The 24,941-nt window shown below is 43.0% G+C and overlaps 1 protein-coding gene, 1 long non-coding RNA gene and 2 other non-coding genes across 4 annotated transcripts; all 4 read right to left on the bottom strand.

Annotated features, from left to right (window-relative positions):
* Positions 1–2,036: 2,036 nt before the first annotated feature.
* On the bottom strand, positions 2,037–4,296 carry LOC121345798. The gene is made up of 6 exons (XR_005954003.1): positions 4,266–4,296; positions 3,937–4,016; positions 3,313–3,336; positions 2,822–2,890; positions 2,570–2,679; positions 2,037–2,174 (listed from the first exon to the last, which is right to left on the bottom strand). It is a non-coding gene; the product is annotated as an uncharacterized LOC121345798 (long non-coding RNA).
* On the bottom strand, positions 2,246–2,319 carry LOC121345901. The gene has a single exon (XR_005954021.1). It is a non-coding gene; the product is annotated as a small nucleolar RNA SNORD65 (small nucleolar RNA).
* On the bottom strand, positions 3,004–3,077 carry LOC121345905. The gene has a single exon (XR_005954025.1). It is a non-coding gene; the product is annotated as a small nucleolar RNA SNORD49 (small nucleolar RNA).
* A 320-nt stretch (positions 4,297–4,616) lies between the features above and the next one.
* Positions 4,617–22,096, bottom strand: NCBP3 (nuclear cap binding subunit 3). The gene is made up of 13 exons (XM_041422818.1): positions 21,922–22,096; positions 20,303–20,368; positions 19,455–19,560; positions 18,441–18,566; positions 16,342–16,470; positions 14,027–14,100; positions 13,046–13,154; positions 12,163–12,262; positions 11,746–11,852; positions 10,433–10,718; positions 9,499–9,656; positions 8,184–8,348; positions 4,617–7,682 (listed from the first exon to the last, which is right to left on the bottom strand). The coding sequence occupies exons 1-13, from the start codon at positions 22,072–22,074 to the stop codon at positions 7,447–7,449; spliced, it is 1,815 nt and encodes a 604-aa protein (XP_041278752.1). The 5' UTR covers positions 22,075–22,096; the 3' UTR covers positions 4,617–7,446.
* Positions 22,097–24,941: the final 2,845 nt, after the last annotated feature.

The raw sequence follows: 24,941 nt of genomic DNA, 5'->3' as shown, positions 1-24,941 counted from the left end.
AGCAGCTCCACAGCAGATTTTGGGGATAATCTCCATGTTTTCTCTCAAACACTGATTTGAGACGTGGCACTGCCATCTCTCTTATTGCTAAAGGCTGGCACTAAGCCATTCTTTGCTTTGCTGCATATTTTCATTCTTTCTGCTTTAATCTTTTCATCTATTTTAGATTTATGCAGGGTTGTTGGCTGCTGTTGAGCGCCAAAGGGATTCCTGCCAACTGTTCTTTCTAAACCTTTAGAAAACCCAAAATAATTGTGTTTTAAAACCAGATTTTTGTCTGCTGTTTATTCCCCAACACTAAGTTTTAAGTGCTCCAAATGTAATCAAAACAGAATGGTTTTATTTCCCTTCCCCTCAAGCACCATGAAATTATCTGTGCTCCCCTGGAAGATCACAGTAAAATGTTGAGGGCATTTGTTATGTTTGAAAGGCACCATTTTCTAACAGAAATAACACTTTTCCATTCATTAATCTCAGAAAAAAACCCAGTCTGCTGGAGGATCCCTGCTGAGGAACTTTGGTTCTGATTAGAACAATAAACAAGTGATGCTAAAATGAAACTCATGAATATTTATCTCCAACAGATACCACCAACTGCACCCTCAAAAAACCCAGGTAAATTCAGTATTTAAGTTTTCCCAGATCAACTTTGCTCTGTTTTAATGAGAGAATCCCAACACTAGAAAGCAAGAATTCTAAAACAAGTTGCAGCAAACCTTCCTTGAGCACATTAACCAGCTCATTAAACAATTTGCTGATTATTTCTGTTTGCTGAGGGCATGTGGCTGCTCTTACCTCCATGGTCTGCAGATTCACATTTAAAAAAAGGTGTATTCTTGTGCTTTTTAAGAGCTTTAAACCCATTTCTATTCCCAGTGCATGTTATAAGAAATGTCAACATGTTGTAATACACACGCTCTTAAAATGAGGCAAAAATAAGCTTTGTTTCATTGAACACTGGGAACAGAATGTAACTTTGCATTTTAATTAAGCAGTGGAGTAACCTGTTCTTCATAGTGTTCAAATCCTTTCAGATAAAGAGCAACTAATTCCAAACATGTTTTACCTACTCCATTGCCCAGGCTCAGTGTTTTTATTAAGGCCTGGATGTACTACAGCAACAATTCTAGGAAAAAAAAAAAGATGAATTTACCTGCATGTTGTAGAACCAGGAGATTTCTCTGAAAAACACTGAACCTGTTTTTCTAAACACTAAATTTAAGAGAAATTCCTGAAATTCAACATTTTGTGCAATTTGTACCTCAGGTAGCAGTCACCTGTGCTTGTGCAGGGACAGGGACACTGCCCTGGGATGCCACATGAGCAGCATGAAAATGCAGTACCTTTCAGTCAGAAAATGAAAATTAAAATTCAGATCTTCACCTGCACTCCACAGGGAAGGCAAAGCCAATCCACAGCTCTCCCACTTGGAGCTGTGCAGTGAACATTGTGATCCCCCCTTGGCAGTGACCACAGGCTCGGAGGAATTAGTTTAATTATTAATTAAATTTTACAGAAAGCAAAAAGCCTTTGCAAAAAGCACACCCTAAAATCCTCACTGCTGACACCAGGAGGGCAGAAGGCTCAGCACCATCAGTTTGGATGTTTGCAGCACTCCAGTGTTATAACCTGACAGTTGTACTGACATAATTAAGCTAATTGGGAGTTTTGGCCTCAAACACTGGGTTTCCACTCTTTTAAGCATCTTCAAGTTGCCAAGATTCCCCCTAACCCCTGAACTTTGCCTCTGCAGCAGACTTTACATTCAATTTTGAGATCAAAACGACAAATAGCAAGCCTGCAAACAAGCTACAGATGCAGCTGCATTTGCTGCTCTGGCTGTTAGTGCTGAAGGGCTGATCTCTGCAGTAATTAACTCTTGGTGTCTTGTGTAACTCTAATTACCACAATAACCCCACTGGCATGATCTGCAGTGAGCACTCTGCAGTCTGGGTACATCTTCTTCATCTCACAGCAAATCACAGCAGTGCCCAGGTTCCTTGATGCATGAAGCGACCAAACACGGTGGGGATTTTAAAAACTATTTTAATGTTCATGTAATAAACCACTTTAACTGTTAGCACTTTGGAACAGGCAGAAAATGTGCCTACACAAAATCCTCAAGGTGTTTTGTTGGAGTCCTTCTGCCTCAGAGATGTCTGCAGCAGCATCACCTGGAACACAGGAGCAGGGTCAGGTAACCAGCCTCAATCATCATTAGTGCATTTGTTAATGAGTCAGATATCATCAGAAGACCTTTTGCTCACCACCAGTCAATCTGCCGGTAATTCCAGCAAGTTTGGGTTAGTTTCATCACATGATATCACAGAAACTGACACTTGTGGCAGGAACACACTTTATCTCTGTCTACAGTGCAGAAACAGCTGCTCTCACACACTTACTGCCTGTATTTCAGTCCAAAGTTTGTTGTTTTGGGTTTTTTTTGGTTTTTTTTTGCCTAAGGGTTTAGAGCAGAAACTCTGCTCTAAATGTATAATTAAGTCTCTTTTTGAGACTGCAGCCAAAAGCCACCACATTCAGCTAGGAACACAATAAATATTCAACTCACCCAGCAGATTCTCCTGCTCTGTCTCAGTGCCCTCCACAGGACTTGAGCTGTCCCATCAGTGGGGGGACATCAACCACCAGCACGTGGCAGCACAGACCTGCAGGCTCTACCTAAATACATCAGAAAACAAAGATCAGGCTTAAAACTCTAAGGAACACAGACTCAAGCTCCTTCTACCCTATAAACCTCGTGCTGAATTTACATTTCACCTGGTACACAGCTCTGTGCAGTGCACTCAAACCCATCACTGACCTTCACATCAGGGCCAGCTCCCCAGCTGCTCCCAGCCCTGCGGTGTCACACCAGGTGGAAAGGCCAGCCCTGCAGAGAAGTGGGACACAGGGACAGGAAGGTGAGATGAGTTCATGGACACAAGCTGCCTGCTGAGCTCCAGAGGATGAATTTGGAGGTTGGAGCTGCTGTGTGTAGCTGCATTTCAGACCAGAACCAGGGTATCGTCAGTTCTCGCATCTGACGGCACTTCCTATTCAGGGTTATCATCATCAACAGCTGTTAATTAACTCCTCTAATTCATCACTCAAAACACCAGCTTTCACCTCATACAATCTCCCCTCTGCGTATGAAGTATGAACTCTTAACTTGTGAGTACATAAAACCAGTTTTATTTAGTTTTCATTTAACTTGAAGTGTTATTTTTACAGATTATCTTTGACTTGTAAAGGCCTGGAACCCCCTTTAACAACTCTGCACACCCTAATGTAAAAAGAAAAAATTTCACTTACTCTTTAGTTCAAGGCATCTTTCTGCTGTGGGAGTAAAAGCAAGAGAAGTGTTACTAGATTTAACAGAATAAAGAAGATTTATTCAGGGAAAAACAAGAACAAAACCAGACCCTCATGGCCAACTTGTTTGTGCTCCCACCCGTGTTTGCGTTTTTATGAATCACTGAAATATTTATATCAGACAGCTATTAGTACTCAGCAATCCTCTCTAAATTAACTGGAAATTTAGGAAATTCCAGTTTAGAAAAAAAGTTTTAAATTTTCCTGGAAATCAGGGAATTTAAACTAGGTAAACTTAAGACTAATGTAAGAATGCAGCTCACAAGGTTGCATTTACCAACAAGGCACTTTTCATACTGAAATGGCGAACACTCCAATGCTATGGGTGTAACTTTAAATTGCACAGAAAGGGTCTAGCACATGGAAAAATTTTAAAAAAGGGCTTTAATTGCTGATTTCTATGGCCGCAGCGCCACAAAAATCCACGGACAGCGCTGGATGCCGAGCACTCCCCGGAGCAGATCCCTGCACGGCCCTCACGGAGCCGCGGGCAGGGCAGGGCCGTGCCCCGCAGCGATGCCCCACGCACACAGCCCCGGCCCGGCCGAGCTCCTCCCGACTTACCGGGGAGGGGTTCCCGCGGTGCCGGCGGGGTCCCGGCGCTGCCGGCGGGGTCGCGGTGCCGGTGCCGCCTCCATGGTGGCCTGAAGGACAAGAGCCGTGAGCCGCCACGCGCCGCGAGGCCGCGCCCCCCCCGCCCCTGCAATGGCGCGGCCCGGCCCGCGCGGCCCAGGCAGGCCCGGCGGCCGCTACCACTGCCGAGCAAGGGGAGCGAGCGCTTCAGCTCACTCAGCGGTACGGCCGCTTCGCTCGGCAAGCCGGGCCTGCGCCTCCTCGCTGCCCGCACTGCAGGCCCCGAACACGGCCCTGATCCCAGCCCGGCCCGTTCTCACCTTATCCCCTCCAAAGGCACAAGACGAAAAGGCGCGACTCTTTTCGGCGGCCGCTTATAAAGCCTTGGACCGTACCACCCCCGCGGCGGGGGCGGGCTGTGCCACTGCTCCACAGGCGGGGGGCGCCGAGGCTTCCATTTCCTGCCGTGTGGGCCATGAGGGAACGGGGCGGGCGGAGCTGCGGGGATCGCTCAAAAACCCCAAAAAACCCCAAAACCCCCCAGATTTAGGCACCACCTCAGGGCAGGGACCGGTGACAGCCTCGGGCAGGGACTCTCATGTGGCCCCCGGCCGGGCACAGCCCCAGGGAGCACCGGCCCTGCCCTTTCCAGGAACACTGGAGAGGTCGAGTGATTTCAGGCCACTTTTATTTAGAACAGAACAGCTGTCTTTAAATAAAAGTTTCATTCTTTTCTCATTGTGTCATCTTGAACTGAAAATAGGGGTGTTTTGGTGTCCTTTCCTCTCTGTTAAGTGCATCAGCCATCGTTTTTAGAAGAAACACAAAAGCCACCTTTTCTTTAAAATTTCACCCTCAACACCACGTGTTCAGTCAGCCTGAAGAACTATTTATCAAAAATCCATTTTCCAAACAGCAAAAACTTCCTACAAAAAGGACTAGTGTGGTATTATAACAAATCACCTAAAATTCAGATCCTCCAGCAACAGCCAAAGCCAACATTCTCCTTTTTTTGCCATTTTCAACATAAACACATTTTAGTGAAATACACAGGTCCTGTCTCCCTATCAAACATCAATTTCTGCATCAAATTCTTGAAAGTGATGATAGCTGGGAGGTGAGTGAAAAATCACATTAGCTAAGGATTGAACAGCTGAACACAAACAAAAGGGAACCTGGAACAAAATTCTCTTTGCAATCTCTTGATCAAATGGATGGAAGTTAAAACACTGAGGAAAAAACATTGACTTAAAATTTAGAGTTCATTTTTAATTACCAAATCCCAGCACTTCTGGCTCGGGTAACTAAGGAAGCCCAAAACTGGAAAGAATTCCTGATACCAGCACTCTCCAAGGCTTCTCTGGACATTGTAAAAAAGCAAAACCAGGCACACTCAATTACAAAACCCTCTCTAAACAATAAACCTCATTTCTTCTTGCACCTAAGCTCCTGTGTGCTCACACATAAACCCACCCCAAAACCATAAAAGCACAGTCCTGACCGGCGTGGGGGAAATTTTAAGGCGTATTTCTGATAACCTGGAAGGCAGAAGCAAAATTAAGGGTCACAGGACTGTGCTTGATTTCACACATCTTTTATATCAGCCAGAGATCCTCTATTCCTATTCTCATCAGTTTATCCTTCACCTGGTTTAAATTCGGAATATTGACATGGAAATACCACACAAGGGCTCCCAATAATTCAGCTTTGGTGCATGAGGTGTTGATTCCTTTCAGGAAAAAGAAAGGTCCCAATGGATTCAAAGCAGTGACACAACACAAAGGTTTACTGGCAAAAAGACACCAGTGAAATAAATTTTATCAGGATCTGGAGAGATGGGAGTGATTCTCTGGGAAAGGATATCAGTGAAAGCACACGTTTAAAATGAGTTATTACAGTGATCAGACATTGCAGGCGTTTCTCTCAACATTACTTTTATGAGACATTTATATATTCAATAATTAAATATAAAATCAAGGATGAGTGTCACAAAACAAGGAAAGAGTAAGGCTTGAAGCCTGGTCAGCCCCCAGATTGCCCTTCAGTCACTGTGCCTGTCATTTGACCTTTCATTTGACATGCTGCTATCCTCGCACATCAAAAAGCATGAGAAAAGTTAATTTTGCAGATTCCTTGCTGAAATCTCAAACCTACTTCAACTTAGTAAAAAAAATAGGGGGGGCAAAAAAAAAAAAAACCCCAAACAAGAAAAATTTGCTTGTTAAAAAGCAGAAATGGGAAGAGAAGCTGACAGGTATTTTGGACTGACAGAACCAAGGAACAGGGACAATCCAAACAGATTTCAGACTGTTAAAATGGTTTTGCTACCTGTTTACCTGAATGTGATGTGCTGCATTATTCCTCACTCAGAATTACTGGCAACATGAAAAAAAAAAAAAAAAGAATAGCAGCTGCACACTGATCAAACCCTTGTCCTACCCAGGGAGGGGTGAAAATGTGCAGGTAAAAAAGCTGAATGGAACAAGTCACCCATGTCCACATTCACATGTAATATACAGGAAGAACATCCAAAATATTGACAGGAGACAGTGATCCTAAAGTTTTCCTTTTCTCTTTCACTTCTACACAGATAGAACAGCACAGAGGAGAACATCACTAGAGCTTTCACCGTGGCCAATGGGAAGACTCTCACAAATACAAAAATGCTTTCCAGCTGTTGGATTGCTTCAGGACATAATCCAGGTGGAATGACAGGAATATAATCTCTCCTTGTGGAACAACACCAAAAAAAAACCAACCCCCAAACCCTCAGGGGTTTACACAATTGTCAAACATCCAACTTTGCAGTCCTGAACATCTTAATCCCTGCTACAGCAGAATGTGGCACCACCAAAAGAAATGAGCAGGATTCCTTGGATTCTGGGGTGCCACTGGGATACATACATGGAATTTAACTGTAATAAAATGTGTAACTTGGATTTACATTCAGTGTGTTGGAGGAAGGGAGTGTGATAATCAATCCCTTCATGCTTTATCCTTGCTGGCTGCCCACCCAGGAAGCGTTATTGTTATTACTTCAAGAGGAAAGGAAAAGTGCTGGTAAGAGCCAGAAGGGCAAGGCAGTGATCTGGATCATGAAATAAATGCCCTGTTCTTTGGATGAAGTGTGAAAAACATTTTGTTAAAAGCCTCCATGATGAAAACATCAAGAACAGAAAAGGTCTCCTTAAAAATACAGAGCATTTCTGCCTCATCTTTTAAGTTCAAAGCTCGGGGGAGAAAATGTTTTGCTACAATTCACTACAGGTTTGCTGTCATAAACAGAGATGACAGTGCCCCACAGAGCACAGGGCCAGCCACAGAATCCAGACAAACGTCTTCGCTTCAGGTTTCAAGTGGTTTATGCCTCTCTTGTTGTAGAAAAGGAACAGAGACACTTCTGGAACCTTCACTGCAGAGTCTTTGCCAGTGTCCAGCTTTTGGGCAAGGGAGATCCTGCCAGGCTGCAGTCAGCACCTGGAGGGTCAGGCTGTGAGCCCATCATGATTCAGAGTCTGAGCCAGAGCTGCTTTCCCGGCTGATCTCGATTTGTAGGGAGGGTAAATGATCCAAGCGACTCTTTTTTTGCCTGGACTGTTCTTTTTCCTTAATGAGAGCACCCCAAACCCTCTGCAGCTCAGAGTCATCTTCCTCTGGAGATGCCACAGAGTTTTCAGCTTTCTCTGGAGTCTTTTCCTGTGTCTTCGGAGCAGACCCCAGTCTGGTCCATAAATTACCTAAGCAGATGAAAACAAACATTAAAAAAAGAACAAGACAGACAGGACTGAGAGGAAGAAGTCAAGGAACCAATTCTTAAACTCACAAACTCTTCAACCCTTCCTACTCCTCCCACCTCAATATTTGGCATGGAACTGATTATGCTTTGAAGAGTAATTGAAATTGAACTGCAGGAGGCTCAGGGCAGCCTTGTTCATTGTTCCCCATTTGCAGAGGATGTTTAATTCACACTTCCAGTGCCCCTGCATTCCTGACACTTCTTTTGGTGCCCACAGTTTGAAAGCAGTCCTTGATCTTCACCCCACCTCCATAAAAATACTGCTCCCAAACCCCCCAGGCTCCTCCCTACATGTACTTAAGATTTCAAAGCTCTGAACAAACATTTGCTAATTTATCCTGAATTTCATTCAACTGCTCCCCTTCATGGCTGTCTGCTGGGATTTCTCTTGGACTCCAAAACCAAAGGAAGTGCAGCAGAACATTTTCTGCAGACAACTAACCTGATTTCTTCTCTCTGGTGTCAGAGTAGAGGCCTTTCACGTCTTGTTTGGGGATTCCCAGCCTGCTGTGCACATCTGAGATTGGTTCTCGACGAGGAGCACACGTACTGCTTGGAGCTTTGATTTCTGGAGAGTGTGGCCTTTTTCCCAGTCTCTGCCTCACATCTGGGGATATTTTCAGTGATTAAAATGACAAAAATAAATCCTGTGGCCGTTACTCTACTCTGCCAGCTCAGTTTATGCTCATCCACTATTGAAACTAGACAGATTCTCTGCTTTTATCTTTTCTTCAGCCTGTTTATTTAAGTCTTTCAGACTTAAATACTCAGATTTCCTGGAAATTTCTGCAATACAATTTAGCCAGATTTCATTTCAGTTTTGGCAACAAAATTAACATTTCATGTTTTCAAGCTGTGTTCTGTCCAAAAGATCAAAACCTAAGTTACCCCATGGCCTGCTGCTTTTCTGGTGTAGCAGCAGAGTGTGTAAATATCCAGCAGGAGGGAAAAGTCCATGGAAACTGGTCTGCCTTCAACAACTCTTTTCAGGTAACAGATACCTTGATTTACAATTCTACCACTGCTTGGTATTTGGCAGAATAAAATAAAAAGAATACTAAAGATATTAATACTTAACCCTTGATGTGAATTTTGTATTCTGAAGTTTGCCTGGCTTAGCTGGATGTTCCCAATCATACAGGGGGTCCAGACAAAAATATGAAGGGAAAGGAAATTTTGGGACCATGTGTCAACTTGTCAGAGGCTCAAAACAGGCAGGAGAGGTAAAATATACAAATATAATTTTGACATTTCATTGATACAAAAAGGTATTTTTCACTTATGAGTCAGATAATATTACATATGTCAGAAGCAGCTGAAATTATATACATTTAAGTCGAATAAATAAGTTATTTAAGCTCAGAAATAAATCCTGCCGAATGAAAACCTCCCATCTTCATGCAATTCACATTTTTAATGTGTATTTGTAAGTGTAGTCAGTGTTTTACATTTGATTTTGTGCATGACCTTCCCTGTGTGCTGTTTCTCAGCTGCAGAGAATCTCTGCCTCAAGGAGGGAGCAAATCAAAAAGGACAAAGTGGGAGCAGATTGGCACAGGCAAAGAAAATGGATGGAAATCAACATCACTAAAAAACTTTCACTAAAGTGAACTTGATTTCTTCCCCAAAGCAATTCCCACCTCAATCTCTTAGTGAGGACAAACTGTGTGAATGCAGAGTTTATCTGCAGTGGAGCACAGGTGTGAAATAAATATATTTTAGTGACAATTCTACCCAGCAATGAGTGATAAAGTCACCTGATTTGACAGTGCTGTTTGGCTGCCGTGGCCCAGCGTTATTCTGACGTTTCTCTTCCAACAGGAGCCTCACATCTGCAACTTTCTCCAAGGATCCTTTGCTGCCAATCCTGTTTTTGATGTTGCTGGTGGCTATGCTATCTGCTCTCATGGAATTCCTAAAAAAAATCATAGATTTGATGTCCTCTAAATAAAATTCAATCTAGAATAGTTCTTAAGTCTGCTTATATGGAAAATTACATCACAGAAAATAAGAATATCAGGATTTATCTGCTGAGAAAAAGAGGAAAAACAATGCTTAGAAGCTGTTCAAGCCAGAATCCTAAATATAACAATAATTCCATGAATACCTCAGTATTCATTTCAAGGCAGCCTCAAAATTGTTGACATTATAATGAGTATAACCACCCTACTGAAGGGGTAGTAATATTTATTTGGGTTTATATGAATGTCATTTTATTGATCTACAATATATACAACTTTGGTTAGTAAGCCTATAATGAACATAAATTTCTTTTTGTCAATAAGAATTGAGGGTTATTTTTTTTCTAAGATAAAAAGCAAGGTGCAAAGAGAAAACAGAAAGAGGAGTTCCTTTTCCCTGTTAATTATGGTTGTTTTCATAAATCTCTCTTGATTTTACTTCAAGTTTCATTATTATTAATAAGCAAGGATAGAGAGACCTGAAGAAGAAGCTGTATTAAAAAAGTTAATCCCATGAAAAGCCTAGTTTCTGTATTTCTTGTTAGAAAATCAGACCTGCAGAAGAAGCTGTATTAACAAAATGTTAATTCTATTGAAAGGCTAGTTTCTGTATTTGTTAGAAAATCTATACAAAATAACATAATTTTGCTAACTTAACCTTCGACAGCTCTGTCACTAAAACCAGGAAATCGCTCTCAACTGCTGCTTTTAAAGACTAAAAAACTTTTACCTAATATTTTTCAGCTGTGACTCCACCTCATCTGCATACATGGTCATCTTCATGCTTTTTTTGGGCGAGGGGGTGGAGATCATTTTCAGCTCCAGGTCATAGTCCATCTCATCCGAGTCGGAGGCGCTGGCGCTGGATCTCCGCGCGGCGCTGCGCTCCCGCGACTGCCTGAAAGCCTGCAGCTCGTCCCGGTACTCCACCACCACCCTGTCATCTTCATCCATGTCCTGATCCTCCTCCTCCTCCTCTTCCTCCTCAATGGGCTCTTCAGGAACATTTACCAAGCCTGCAGCAAAATGAACTCGTTCTGATCGACTGGATTTTAGAAAGTACTTGAAAACCAAACCTAAAGGAAAATCGCCTCACTGTAATTGATGATCTCCTACAGATGAGTCTGAAGTTCTTTTAGTTCTCTCTTCTTAAAGAGAGAGAGTATTTTGCAGAATATTTTAAGTGGAATCAATAAGTGGCAGAAAACTGCTACAGGACAAAATGTCCCTGGTGTTCACTCCCTCAGAGGCCTGGCCAAGCACAAAGCTGGACAGAGTAATTAAAGCACAACTGCCTCTTGTAGAAGGTGCAGTTCTTCCTTCCTGAGCTAAGCACAATTCCCAGGATCTTACAGGGCTTAATGTGCCAGCTGCTGGCTCTGCAAAAATCCCTTCACGTCCTGCAAGCAGCAATGCCAAAAAGAACACAGGTGTCATTATTATGAATTCATCACAGTGATTTAAATAGAAACAATTTCAATGTAGTCATCACCAGCACTCAGACATCTCTTCAGACAGCACTGCACGACCAACATGGAAAATCTTCCATGAGATTCCTCACATCCGTGGCTGTATTTTTAACAGGCCAATCACACTGCACTTGTCTCATGTTAGATTTTTATACCCATTGTTTTTCTACCTTAGGTAGCAGATGAAGATGTTCAAGCCTAATTAATAGAATTTTCTCATCCCTACTGTCCTACATTTAGAGATTTGGAGAATTTACGTAGCAAGTATGACAAATTGCCAAGAAGGCTGAAGAAGTCATTCATCCCTTCTCTTGGCCTTTGATGCCACAGTCCCCATGCCCTAAATTTTATAAAAGAAAAATGCCACATAAAAAGCAACATGTATTTTGAGAAGCAACGAGCAGAATGAAGTTTCCACCTCAGGAATTTCCTGTCAACTCTTAAAATGGGATTGAGATTTATTTTTTTAAGAAAACTTCCACATATCCCATGGGGCTGCTGAGGCACTGCTCCAGCTCCTGCCCACCCTCCACATCCCAGTGTCCCCCCAGGGCTGCCCCAGTGCCACCAGTACCTGAGTGTCGATGTTTATAGGGGGGAGTCAGGCCCACATCGTCCCCAATCAGCGTCCTCTTCTTGATCACATCCCGGTGGATCCTGCGGGAATGGTACCTCCTCTTCCTGAAAAGCACAGAGAGGCTGACACTCCTGGCACAGGAATTATGGCTCATTCATGACCCCTAAATCCTGGATGAAGGATGTGCAATGATCACCTACTTTAACAGCAGACACATGTTTATGTCAGAGCTGGTCTGAATAGAAACTTCATTTTCATGAGAAAAGTCTCTCCTTATAATTCACACTCACACTGCAAAACCATTATTTACACTGAAGCATCTACATAAACTCCACAGAAAATCCACAAATTAACAGTTTTAGATTAGCTTGTCCAATTACCTGCAACATTCCAATTCCTCTGTCCAACACTCACCAAGAATTGCTAAGAATTCCTTTCATGCCTCCATAATTTGGATTGCCATATTTCATGTAATACTGGCTTCTCCTTGCAGCTCCCAGCTCCTTTTTGTCATCTGCAGAAACATAAATTATAAGAATTTTTCCCTCTTAGAGTATAACTTACAGCACAGCATAAAAATAAATAACCATCCAAAGACAGAGAGTGGGACTGAGTGTGCCTTAAAATCAGAATTACTTCACCCTCCTCCATGAAGGATTCAATTTTGCTTACACCTCTGGAATTTCTCCTACCACCACAGCTTTATTTGTGTCTAGAAACTTAATTCCAGGGAGACTGGGTTTCCACAGATCAGCTTAACAGGGCATTACATCCCCCTGTCACTGCTGGACTTTCCACTCACCTTCCTCATCACCTTTCTTTTCCTGATGAATGTGCCACTTCCTGCATGGTCCAGAAGTTATATGGATTTTTATTTTATTCATAAATAAAATGAGTATTTTGCAACCATTTTTACTGATCCCCCACTGGCATCTCCAGTTGTATCCATACTTATAAAATGTGGAATTTACTTCTGGAAAAAGGCATCATTCCTGTTCCATGGGATTGGGAAGAATGCCCTGAGCCCAACATACAATTTCCAGGTACAATAGTTTTCATACAATTTGAACTGGATATAATTAACACAAGAAATGTAGATTTATGGCAAAATCTTAACACCTAACAATTAGCAAAAAAATAACACTTTTACAAGAAGTGTTATTTTTTAAGTGTTTGTAAGAAGTGTTATTTTATAAGAAGTGTTATAAATAAGAAGTAGGCACTTTGAGTCATTAATTAGCCAACAAATAAAAGTACAAGCAGTGAATTCAGGGTGCTTGTCAGGGTGGTCATTTACCTTTAGTAGCAAATCTCATGAACAGCTTGTTTCCTTTAGCCAGTTTATTGGCAGGGCGAAGGTCATTCCTCAGGAGGGAATCCTCTTCTACTTGGGAGAGGGCATCCAACTTTGGGGGCAAAAAAAGGTATTTTGGACTCAAAAATCAAATGACTGTTGAACAAAAATGGGTTGCTTACAGAGAAGCAATCTAGTGATTATGAAGAAAGTCACTTTTCAAATGATGTTCAAATGAACTCTGCTTTATTTTCCTGACAAGCTGATGTTAATTTTTAATGTAAACTGTCCTGAAAATTTAAAGTATTTCCTTCTCTTGCTCCAGAAAAATTAACTCAGGTTATTAAATCCTGTAATTGTCAAATGACTCTATATTACTGACTGAAATGCAGAAAATAAATAGCAAAACTTGGGCAATGAAGAAAAAAATTTTTCCTGTTTCACAGCTACATTATTTTATTAACAGGTTCTCATGCCCTCACACAATGATTAGAAAACTTTCTTTTTCATTTATAGCTGCTTTATAGAAACTCCAATTCAGACTTTCATGATGTAGGAGTGCTCACTGAGCCATTCCTACAGGAAATCCTAATCACACCTATTGTACACTCAGGCAGTGAGGATTAAATTGCTGCCAGGACATCACTGTGTGTGCTGATTCCCACAGATCCATGGGCAGCCTAAATCCCACAGGGCTCTAAGCACTTTCCCTGCTGAAAGGTCATTGCCTTCCATTATTGTTCTTTCTTTGCCTCCTCTCAGCAGAAAAGAGAAGCCAGGCTCACTCTTAAACTCTCCAAAATCTATTTTCACAAAGCACTTTCCATTGGGATTATCACCACCTGCACTCCCTGTCACTCCACACCTAATTTATTTTGATCATTAAATTGTGAATTGCAAATAGAAACCTAAAATGCTGTGAAAACTTCCCACCAGCCAGAGCAGAACTTCCACAGCAGAGTTTCCACTTCCCGCTGTACTGACCTCCACATCACTGGGATTGTCATCCTCAACCTCTCCTTCTTCTGTCTCATCATCAGAGCTTTCCTCCTGTTTTTCTAAGGAAAATAATTGGGGAAAAACAAAACAAAACAAAACCAAGCTCCATTTTAGTGTGTCAGCCTCATTTGATTTATGATTACCTACATTGTCTGAAATCAGCCTGAAGGTGTTTTCCTTCCTCCTGAACAGCCTAGGGAATAATCAAAGCAGTGAAAGCCTATGGAAAAGTGGAGCACAGTGAAATTCAGAGCTCTGTGCCTGCAGCAGCACATGTGCATCATTAATTTAATTCTTTGAAAGCAAATGAAACTGCACTGCCTGTCAGGATTGAGTGTGTTCAAAATCAGAGATCAGCAAGGCCAAGGCACTAAAGGCACATAAAAGCCTTTCTTTCCATCTCCTTTTCAAATGTCTGCAAACATCCAATGGAAACAGTGTAAAACAGGTTATTAATTAAAAGCCTAGAGAGAGAGAGTAGTAAAAAGAAAAAGAAAAAACAACCTTAGAGACTTCATTTGGCTGTGAAATAACGAAAAAATAAGTGAATGCTTCCAGAACTGCTAAAATTGTGAGCTGCTTTGATTTCTTAGTTCTTTTTAGCTCAGTGTAAGAAAACTCATGGTGATTTTATTTCCAAAGCCCCCAAGAAATAAAATATTGCAAAAAAGTAATGACTATGGACAGCTATGAAGTGTGATAAGCCAATATCATTTGCAAAGATCTCAAAGTACTTCATAGGACTAAGATTAAAAAACTCCTCTCTTTTGTATTTCAGAGTTCCTTATTTTAAATTTCTTCCAACAATGGACTTAAAAAATAGAGAGTGGCAGCTGTTCAAAAGATCCTGAAAATATTCCTGAGTGAAAACAATAAAGCTCAATTAACCAAACTGAAACCAAAGAGAGAATTTAAGTAAACAAATTACCCAAATTCAAACCAGAATAATTAAGTTGCATCAGGGAGAGTACTCAGGCATTTTTCTCTCTCACAAATTAGAAGTTTCTCATAGCACAGACCAATCTTTTGCTTCCCTAAATGTCGAAACAGCCCTGAAATTCCCATCTAAAAAAAGGAATGTAACCAAGCCAGATGACTCCAGGGTATCTGTATGGATCTCACACCTTAAGATGTAATTGAACAGTCTGTACTTTCTCTAATATCCCACTTTTCCAGAGGAACAGGAGTCATTCAGATGCCAGCTCTTATTTTCAGATGGGGTGCAATGATAATATAACATGCAATTCATAGCAAGCAGGATTAAATATATATGTTTATGCTCCATTTAAGCAATGTCCCTGATCTCCAAAAATTTCCTAACAAGTCTTACTTGAAGCTTTATCAGCATTTGGTCAAAATTAAAGTCATGTGGATGGTTGAGGAGCCACTGCTTTGCGGAGAAAAGGAGCAGGAAAAGGGGGTGAATTCGAAGAATCCACATATTTAACAAAGCCTTAAACACCAAATTTCCCAGAAGGGCTTTTGGAAGCACTGCAGATATCTAACAGAGAGATTGGCTACTTGCATTTAAGTCATACACAGCATTTTTAAGCAAAATCTATGGAAAAGTTAATAAATATAATAACATTTTTTTTTCTCTTTATCATGCGATAGAGCACCTCCAACCACAGCACTCACAGCAGCCTAAGAGTAAAACTGTCCTCAGGTAGCAAAATTCTGATTTTAAACTTCCCCACATAAAAGGGAAATAAATTTACAACCAAGGCAGTCAGGCACCAGACTGATCACGACACTGACACGTACTTTTGCTGCTCTGCTCTTTTATAACCAACCTTTTAATAACTTCTTTCTCAAAAGGCTAACAGCCAAATTTAGAGCTGATACACACCCTGCTGAAGTGATGCACTGTCACGCTGCTGTGAGGAATACACTTGAAGGATGGTGGTGCATCAAAGAGGGAATTAGCTGTGGCATTTCAAAAATAGGGCATTTTCTCACTCCTGCTTTTTGCCCACTTTGCCTGCCTTTGTGGGCACATCACACAGAGCTATTTCTGTGCACATGGCCCACTATAAATACCAGCTCAGTATCAGCCTCATCTAACACGTTTAGTATCGACTGAATTACTGCTTTTGGTCTAGCTCCAACCCACCTTTTAAGAAGCAGCTTCTTCAAAAGGTTTCCAAGATGAAAGCCTTTTTTAAAGTGGCAGAATACATTTACCTGCAACTATATGATAGAAGCTCCTTCAGTAATTTAGGTTATGCAATACCCCAGCACAAGTTTAAAGTTTCATTGATTTAATGAGATGATGGCTGTATTTGCATATCTCAATCTACCTTTCTTGGTTTTTTCAGCTGTCTTCTCCTTGTTGTTTTCTCTGCTCTTTGTTTTCTCCTGATCAGGCAGGGAACTCATATTTATTAGAGCCCGTGTTGCTGTCACTTCATCAAGCCAGACCACATTACCTGGGACAAACAGAAACACAAAACCCAAATGCAGTCGGTGTCATCAAGCAGTCACATCTGCCCTGCCTTGCTGGAAGGAAATCAATGACAAAAAATCAGAAATGACAGAAAAAGCCAGCAGATCTCTTGCAGTCACATTCAGGGAAAGTGGTATTCTTTAACACACCTGGTAAGCTGAAGGACACACAGTTTTCAGCTTAGTACAAAACACAAGAGCTGATCAAAAACCCAAAATCACTGAAATGCACAACCATAGATTTGAGAGGCTTCCTGAAAACAGCAAACAGGGCACTGCATTGGGGTCAGTGGATCCATGTGTTCCCACACAAATGTGATTAAGGGAGCAGCAGGGGGCAGGAATGAAGCCTGGATCTTTTTCCCCTTTAGCAATTGACAGAACCTTGGACTTTACTGCAGAATTCTGTTAATCTTTTCCAAAAAGCAGGAAAATAGGAGACTGCTCCAGCACTTTGCAGAGATTATAGAGTACACAGGTTCACAGTATCATTCAGGATGTGCCTTAAGCATCAGCAGATGGTACTAAAATATAACTTATTAGGCCAATTAAAAGCATTTCATAGATGTTGAAATTGAAGGAGCTAAAACTGCTTAGAAACAGAATCTGAACAAAAGCTCTCTGCACTTGGTACAAATACAGCAACAAATGTCTCTGTTCTGCTGTTAAGCAGAGTGGATTCAGGTATTAAGAAGACTGTACAGTGACCCAAAATAAGAGAATCTCTCTTAAATTACTCAAACAGACAAGAATTACAAGGTGAAGAACACCCAGGTATTAACTTCAACGATTGTTTAATAAATCTCCTTTTTTTTTTTTTCACTCAGCCTCATCTTCCCATCTCCAAATTTCCAAAACCTTCATCATTTCACGTTCATCGGTTTGAAACACAGATCACTAAATCCACCTTTGCACTAAGTCACCTTAAGAAGTAATTCAGTTGGGAACACTGAAGTTTTCACCATGATTCAAATCTATGCTGAAAAGAAAAAGCTTTTTCTTGATATTTTCACCAAGTGTAGCTGACAAGGAACTCAGACACAGCATGAAAATTCACCATTAAAAAATATGTGTAATAACTATAGTTGGATATTGTTAGGGGCCTGAAGCTTTGATTTTCACATGAGTTTGCTCATGTAGCATTTAAGAAAAAAGACAATCTTGGAAATGAAGCCTCAGATAGAGTTAAGCTGTGCATTTCCAAGCTCATTCATCAGCACAGGTCCAGCAGCTCTGGACTGCAATTATCTACCCAGGGCTCATTGGGTTTCACATTTTCTATCAGCTTGTGCCAGTACTTCAAGCTGTCATATACAGTGACTTCAAGGTCACCATTTATTTTGTCTTGCACTGGAGCAGAATTTCTTCAGGGTCACTCCAGAGAATGAAGGTATTGATTCTCAGCTTTTAGCCATGCTTGTCAGTAAGTTTCCAGCTGTTTGTAAAACCTGCACTGGCTCTTATTTCTTTTTCTATTATTTCAGGCAAAAGATTTGTAGCCACATGACAATTTCAGAGTATTCCAGTTCCATTTTCTGTAGCAAAAAACTCTTCTACAGGCTTCAGTGTCAGTGAGGAAAGCACAACTCTCCACCACCTTTGATCTCGCTGATCTCACTCCCCAAAACAGCCCTCACCATGTGTACCCACATTCCTTTTCCAGTCTCTGGAAATCACACCCAGCTGCCACCTCCTTCCACCCACCCATTTCTCCCGGAGCATGCACTACACAAATATGGCAACAAATTTCCTCCTCCTCCTCTCAAAACCATCCCAACCTGCCCAGCTGCACAGTTCAATCACCCTCTCTCAGATATATTACTTATGTCAAGATGGAGATAACAATTTTAGGCATTTTTCATCATTTTACACATTTTTCTTTTTCCCCTTAGAGATATAGCTGTGACCAGGTTTAAATAAAAGAGTAAGAATTACAAATATTCTATTTACTTACACGAGGTGTCATCCAGCCACTCGATATGAGCTGGAGGATACTCTTTGAAATAGGCAAAAATGTCCTGGGTGCTCATCTCATCCACTCCACAAATGTAAATGGTGTCCAGTCTTACTTTAGGGATTGCTATAAAGAAGAAAAGACACAAAACTGGTACTTATTGCAAGTTTTCTGATTAATGTCATATGAGTTTATAAAGCAAATACTTTAAATAAACTAAAGAGGAACTAATTGAAGTGAGGCATGACATAGACCATAACTTAGTTTATTCTTCCACAATGCAAACTGAGAATTAAAAGAGGTTTCAAGCACTGCTAGATACAGAGATTGCACACCAACCAAACAGCTTGAAAAACTTTTTTTTTTTTCTCTTTGAACACTGCCAAAGTGCTATCATTAAGCGCTAAAGAGCCAGAACAAAACAAGGCCCTGCACAAAGCACTTCCACTTGTATCACCTGATGGGGAGCTGTTCCAGGCCACAGCTTAGCAGGTCCAAGCTGCCAGCTGGAAAAAAAGCCTTGAGAACTAACTGGGTGCCAAAAGCACCAATCTGTTGTGCACACATCTCCCGGCTTCTGTTCCAGCTTGCCATGAGTGCAGCTTCCCTGTGTGTACAGCACAGAGTCTGATCTCCCTGTGCACAGGACACAGAGTCCTCCACGTGTACCCACACACTGCTCCAGGCTTTGTACGAAGCATTTAAAGATCCTTTAAGCAGCACTGATCCAGAAGGTGAATCCTGGGCAGTTAGCAGTAGTAAAGAAGGCACACAAAAAATGTTCCCTTTGTGGTGGGGCTGGTAAAACAAGGAGTGAAGTGGCAAGTGTCAAATACGTTAAAAAAACAATGATGTGCAAACGAGGAGGTGGAAAAACCCCAAAATGATTCCTTTCAGCAGTAATCAGGCAAAACCTCTGGGAATGCAGGAAATATTACAGGATAAATCAAGTCAAGAAACTGTGAGGAAGTAACTGAAGGGATCTTTTCTCCTGACTGCTGGATGAACTCGTACCCTTCTTCATCATGTCCCGGTCCAGGGCCACGTTCCTCTGGGCCAGATTCACCTCAGCCCGAAAATGGAAACGTTTGGCTCTTTGCTCCTTCTTCTCAATTGCTTCCTGCAAAATGCAAAACAATGCACCCAAACAGGAGTCAGGAGCACGCTCAACAAACTGCACTGAGGACACCTAAAATCTACCAGACAGCAACAATTTATATTAATAATTCTGTTAATTCTGGAGAGACCTGTAGGTTTCAGAATGTAGTAGTAATTCACAAGAATATTTCTGTGTCACAGAACAATTTTTGTGTAGATCCAGCAATGGGAATCAGGATGCATGGAAAACAAGGTGGCTTGGACAACACAGACTCATCATGGAACAGGAACATTATCTAGTCCTTACTAACAAATATTAAGGAAACCCCCTCTTCTAAAAGAAGCCTTTTAGGCAAAATTAATCTCTGAAGATTATATTATTTTCCCCGTGGTTTTTTTTTTTTTTTAATATATACAAAAGTGTGAATTTGTTTCTCTGAGCATGAGTTAAACACTGGAGAGCTGGCTCCAGAGAACTTTTTAGACTGGCAATGCAGGCTCCTCTTATGTAGCTCACGAGCAACAGCCTGCCTGGAATTTGTGCAGTTTTGGGAAGTGGCTGAGAAGCTCCTTGTTCTCCAGATTTATTAGGAAGCACTATAGGTTTTTGGATCTTTGGAGCACACACTGTGATTCATACCAGCTGAATCACCTGAACACCAGGCTAAACCTTTGTGCATGTTGGGGAAGAAAGAAATTAAATAGTTCCACCTCTCCAGTGGCAAAAATGGCAAAATGTTGAAGAGCCATAGCACAAAAATTACCTTGGAGGTTACATCTATGCCAGTGATGAAACTTCCAGCTTTGTTTTCATATCTCCTACTGGTGTCCTGAAACGAAGCAAAATAGTGATGAAATCTCAATGTGCACTGAAAGCAACACACTTGTTACACTGAAAAAACCACCTGATCATTCCTACAAGGAATAGATCCTCTTTTCCTACATCCCTGGACAGAGAGGCACTCATGTCAGTGAAAGTAAAAGCTGAACTGAACTGAACCAAACTTCCCTCACTGTAAAGATTCTTTCCTTTGACAGAATTTAGTTTCTATGTCAGATGCTGCTAAGCTTTTACTCTCTCAGTAATACAGGAAAAGACATCAAACATCTTTCCCAAGTAAGACTTCCACAATTTTGGGTTTGGGTATAATTTCCTTGTAAAACATGAGCAGATTTAACAGTGATACCTGACTACTGAAACGTCAGTTTGCAGCTTTTAATTTCAGAAAGCGAGAACACCAAGCCACATCTATAATGAAACAAGTAACTTTTTATTCCTATCATTATTTCAACCCCAAATTCCAATCCCAAGGTGAAAAACTTCTGTTTTGATACTGAGAGAGGGTAAAAATGGAGAATGAGAGGGGAAAAAATTACAAGTTTCATCTCTATCAGTCAGGACTGCTGAATTCAGAGAGGGACTAAACCCCACAGCCCCTGGACCAATGACCCAATTCTGTGCCCTCCATTACTTGGATCTGTAAAATGGCATCTCTTCATTCAGACACTCTCAACTGGCAGAAGTTTGGAGCTGGAAGAACACCTCTTCCTTTCTTTAGGAGTAAACGTGTTCTTTACACTTGTGCTGCAATAATTACTGTGCTAAAGGACCATTTCTAGAAGGAGGTTAGTCTCAGTTTAGAAGAACACACACAATCCAACCGCTTTTCTTAGTAACAGCACCGAAGTTCCTCTAATGCTGCCAAATGGCCAGAGTTACTAGAAAAGGAAAAGCAAAATAAACATGATTTTTGGAGCTGAAACCCCACAGTGTCTGAGGTTGACTCACGGAGCACAAGGAAGTACAGCACGATGCTGTCTCTCAGGCCACATGTTGTGCAAAAGCACAAGCACGTTGGCAGACCTGCTAATTAAAGATTAGCTTCCAAAACAATTTTCACCCAAGTTTTGAGAGTGAAAGATTACTCAGGATTTTAGAACTCTGACCCATTTTTTAGTTGTTAAGCCTAATCCTACTAAAACTTGTACAGAAACAATCAGCGAGTGAAAAAGGGCAGAAAAACATCGGGAAGGAAGCCCTCGGAGCCCCCACTCCCAGCTCTGCTGTCCCGCGGTCAGCCCCTGTTCCTGCTCCAGGTATTCCCTGTGTTCCCGGCATCAAACGCTCCCTGTGCACCCTCCCACCCCCCGCCTCCTCACACCCCAACACTGCACCCCAAATCCTCTTCTCCACCGCTTCCTTTATTCCATTCCCTCCCCAGCACATCCCTCCCGCTTCCTTAGCGCTCGTGCCCGAGTCCCCTCATATCCCCGCTCCCACATCCCTGCTTTTCCCAAGAACCCCCCCAAAAATCCCCACAGAGCTCAGACACCCCGAACCGCCGGACCCAGCCCCTCCTCGCCCAGACCTCTCGGCCCTCACCGGGATGAGCTCCCGCAGCGAGCGCCTCACAGGGATGGTCTCCAGCTCTCCCTCTTCCACCTCCATGGGCTCGGGCTCGGGGCCGCGGGGCTCCGCCGCGGTCGTGCTCGCCTCCGCCTTCACCGAGATCCGCAGGCCCCGCACGGCCGCCATGGCTCCGCCAGGCCCGCCCAGCGCGGCCAGCGAGACGAGCGCGGGGCGGCACAGAGCGGCGGGGCGGCTCCGAGCGCGGAGAGCGGCCAGGAGCGCCGGGCGGGCGGAGCGCAGCGGCCCCGAGCGCCGCCCGCAGCGCGGCCCGGCCCGGCGGGCTCGGGGCATCCCCCGAGACCCAGCGGAACCTGTGAGGCCAGCACGCCTCGAATCCAACGCACCCCCGAGCCCGGTGCACCCCCTAAGGCCAACGCAACGCGAAACCAACACACCCCGAGACTCGGCGCACCCCCGGAGCCCAGCACAGCGCGAAGCCAGCGCACCCCCAGCCCGGCACGTCCCGGGCCGGACGGAGCCGGTTCAGGGCCCAGGGGCTCAGCGGGGAGAACGGCCACAGAGACCGGGCAGAGCGAGGCTGTAGCGGGCGAGAGGGCGGCCCTGCTGTGTCCCTGCGTACCCCCGGCTCCGGAGAGCGGGCAAACACAGAACTTAAGTCTTTTCCGAAAAAAAAAAAAAAAAGGAGGTTTTTAAACTGTCTGAACTCTGATGTTCAATTTTGCTGTCCATACTAGCGGAATGTTACACCTCTGATGGAATCAAATTAATTCTCAGCTCGCAGTTCTCCACAGTGTTGCGTCCCATTGTTCTGGGGCTCAGTTATTGTCTTTGTCCCCTTTTCCCAAGGTGTTCAGCTTGTTCCAGGAGAGCAGCCTTGCCTCTTCCTGGCCTAAATAAACCACATGCTTTCACCAGTCCCCATGAGACAAGTTCTTCATTCCCCTAATGACACTAATTAGCTCCATTCCCTCACACACAGCAGACCAGAGCCCTGTTCTAGCTGAGGAGTTCCTCCTGCCTTGGCATTATTATTTCACACCACAACTGCCAGACTACACAGCCCCATCCCATTGTCATTGTGTGTGGTCATCACACCGCTGAGAACTCCTATTACTTCTCCAGCTGCAGGACCCTTCCCTCCAGCTCAGGCTGCTCCACGCCTCATTTCTGCACATATTACAAATAAACCCTCTCCAGTCCATTCCTGTGACACATCACTCTCCCTCTGAACTGATGGTACCTCCCAGGAAAATTCAAATTTAGCCTTTGTCACAAATACATTTCCCAGCTGGCAGCATAAAGGCTCCTCCCCTTACACAAAATCCAGCATGCTCAAGAGATCCTTCCACCCATCACTCCAAGATTATTTATTCCCAAGTCTTCACACAGACCTCATGACACAATGGCTCATGTCACTGTTCACCAAAAGTGCTACATTTGGGTCTGATATCCCACCTGGCAGGAACTTCTGGCACAGGTGACACTTCCAAGACAGGTGTGAAGCCAAGTTCCAGCCACATGAGGTGTAGAAAAGGAATAAACAGGACACAGGCACCTCCTGCGAGCAGCTGAGCCTGAACTAATTGCAAGAGGAAACATTTCTGTGGAAGAAATGCTGTTTCTTCAGGTCACAGGGAGAAGAAACCAAGAGACGGAACTTCTCCTCCTTTAGTTTTAGTTTTCTAAGTAGGACACAGGGTTGCCTTGTGATCTAGACCAGCTTGACAAAGCCAAACCCTTCAAGGAGCAGCTGGGACAGGGTTATGTGACACCAGGTCACCTGGCACTGCTGTCAGCAGAGTGCAGATGAACCTTGGGCTGACCCAGGTGTTTCCTGATTTTGTTTTAACATCCCTTGGATGTCACCTCAGGCAGAACATTGCTGTACTACAGCCCTCCATACTTGGCACCTTTTCAAGATTCACTCATTGCGCTCATCAAGAAACTTGCTACTGATTCACTGTGGCTTTAGACACACTGCCAGAATTTTAGAGCTTAGGAAAAAACAATCTCTGGCCAACTGGTAGGGACAATAAAATCAGGAGAGGGAAACTAAACCTGGGTACCAGTGGGGTTTTTACTACTAGGCGAGTGAATAGAATGTTTTCATAATATTTTATAATTCCTTTCAGGATCTTGTAATTAACAGTGAATTCGTCAGCATTTCAAGCTGATTTGTTTTATTCTTCTGAGACTGTGTCCCAGAGCTTTGTTTTTCTTTCACATTCCTCTCTGCAACCCCTCTGCCTGTGAAAGATCACCTGAACTCTTAAAATGTTAATTGTTTTCAAACTTGTGGGAAGCAGGTTTGGGCAGAAGGGCTCTGCCTTTTATAGCCTTTGTGCAGCAGGGATGGGCGAGGGTAATAAACTGCTGAGGGATGCAGGGCTTAAATAGGGGAGGAAAAAGAAATTTGGGAAAGGCTACCGGTCATCATCAGAAATGCTGAGTAAGGAAAGGCTTTTACAAATAATGAAGGTGAGAAGGTGACTGTAGAAGAGGAGCTGTGGACAACCTGGAAGTGATCAAGGCTCAAGCTCTCCACAACCTGCCCTAGTGGAAGGTGTCCCTGTCCACGGCTCGGGGTCGGGCCTGGATGATCTACGAGGTCCCTTCCAACCCAAACTACTCCAAAATCCTGTGAAATAATTCCAGCACAAGAACACCCACGGGAGCGATTTAGAACAGGAGCGCTATTGGGTTTCCCAGCTTTGACCACCAGAGAGAGCTCATGCAACAGAATTCCCAACGTGAGCGAAAACCAAAACCAAAACCTGATGGAAAACACCAATTCCCGCAGTTTTGGGATCGGCTGAAAACGGGAGATGGGGACCGGGAAGGGAGGGGAAAAAAGAACAGTCTGTGAGCCATCAGAAAAGGAGCCTTTTTTAGCAGTGGTCTGGCAGGAGTCAGAAAAATGGTGAATTTTGCTCTAATAAAGTATTGGTTGATTTGTTTGTTTGTTTGTTTGAGGTCTGTGAACACTGATCAGAAAGGACATGTGTTCCTGCAGATATGATTTAACTCTCCTG

The sequence above is a fragment of the Onychostruthus taczanowskii genome, unplaced genomic scaffold, assembly GCF_017590055.1.
Source record: "Onychostruthus taczanowskii isolate IOZ18803 unplaced genomic scaffold, ASM1759005v1 scaffold75, whole genome shotgun sequence".
Classification (NCBI taxonomy): Eukaryota; Metazoa; Chordata; class Aves; order Passeriformes; family Passeridae; genus Onychostruthus; species Onychostruthus taczanowskii.
Note: the sequence above shows the minus strand (reverse complement) of the source record. Positions and strands in the feature narration are given on the sequence as shown.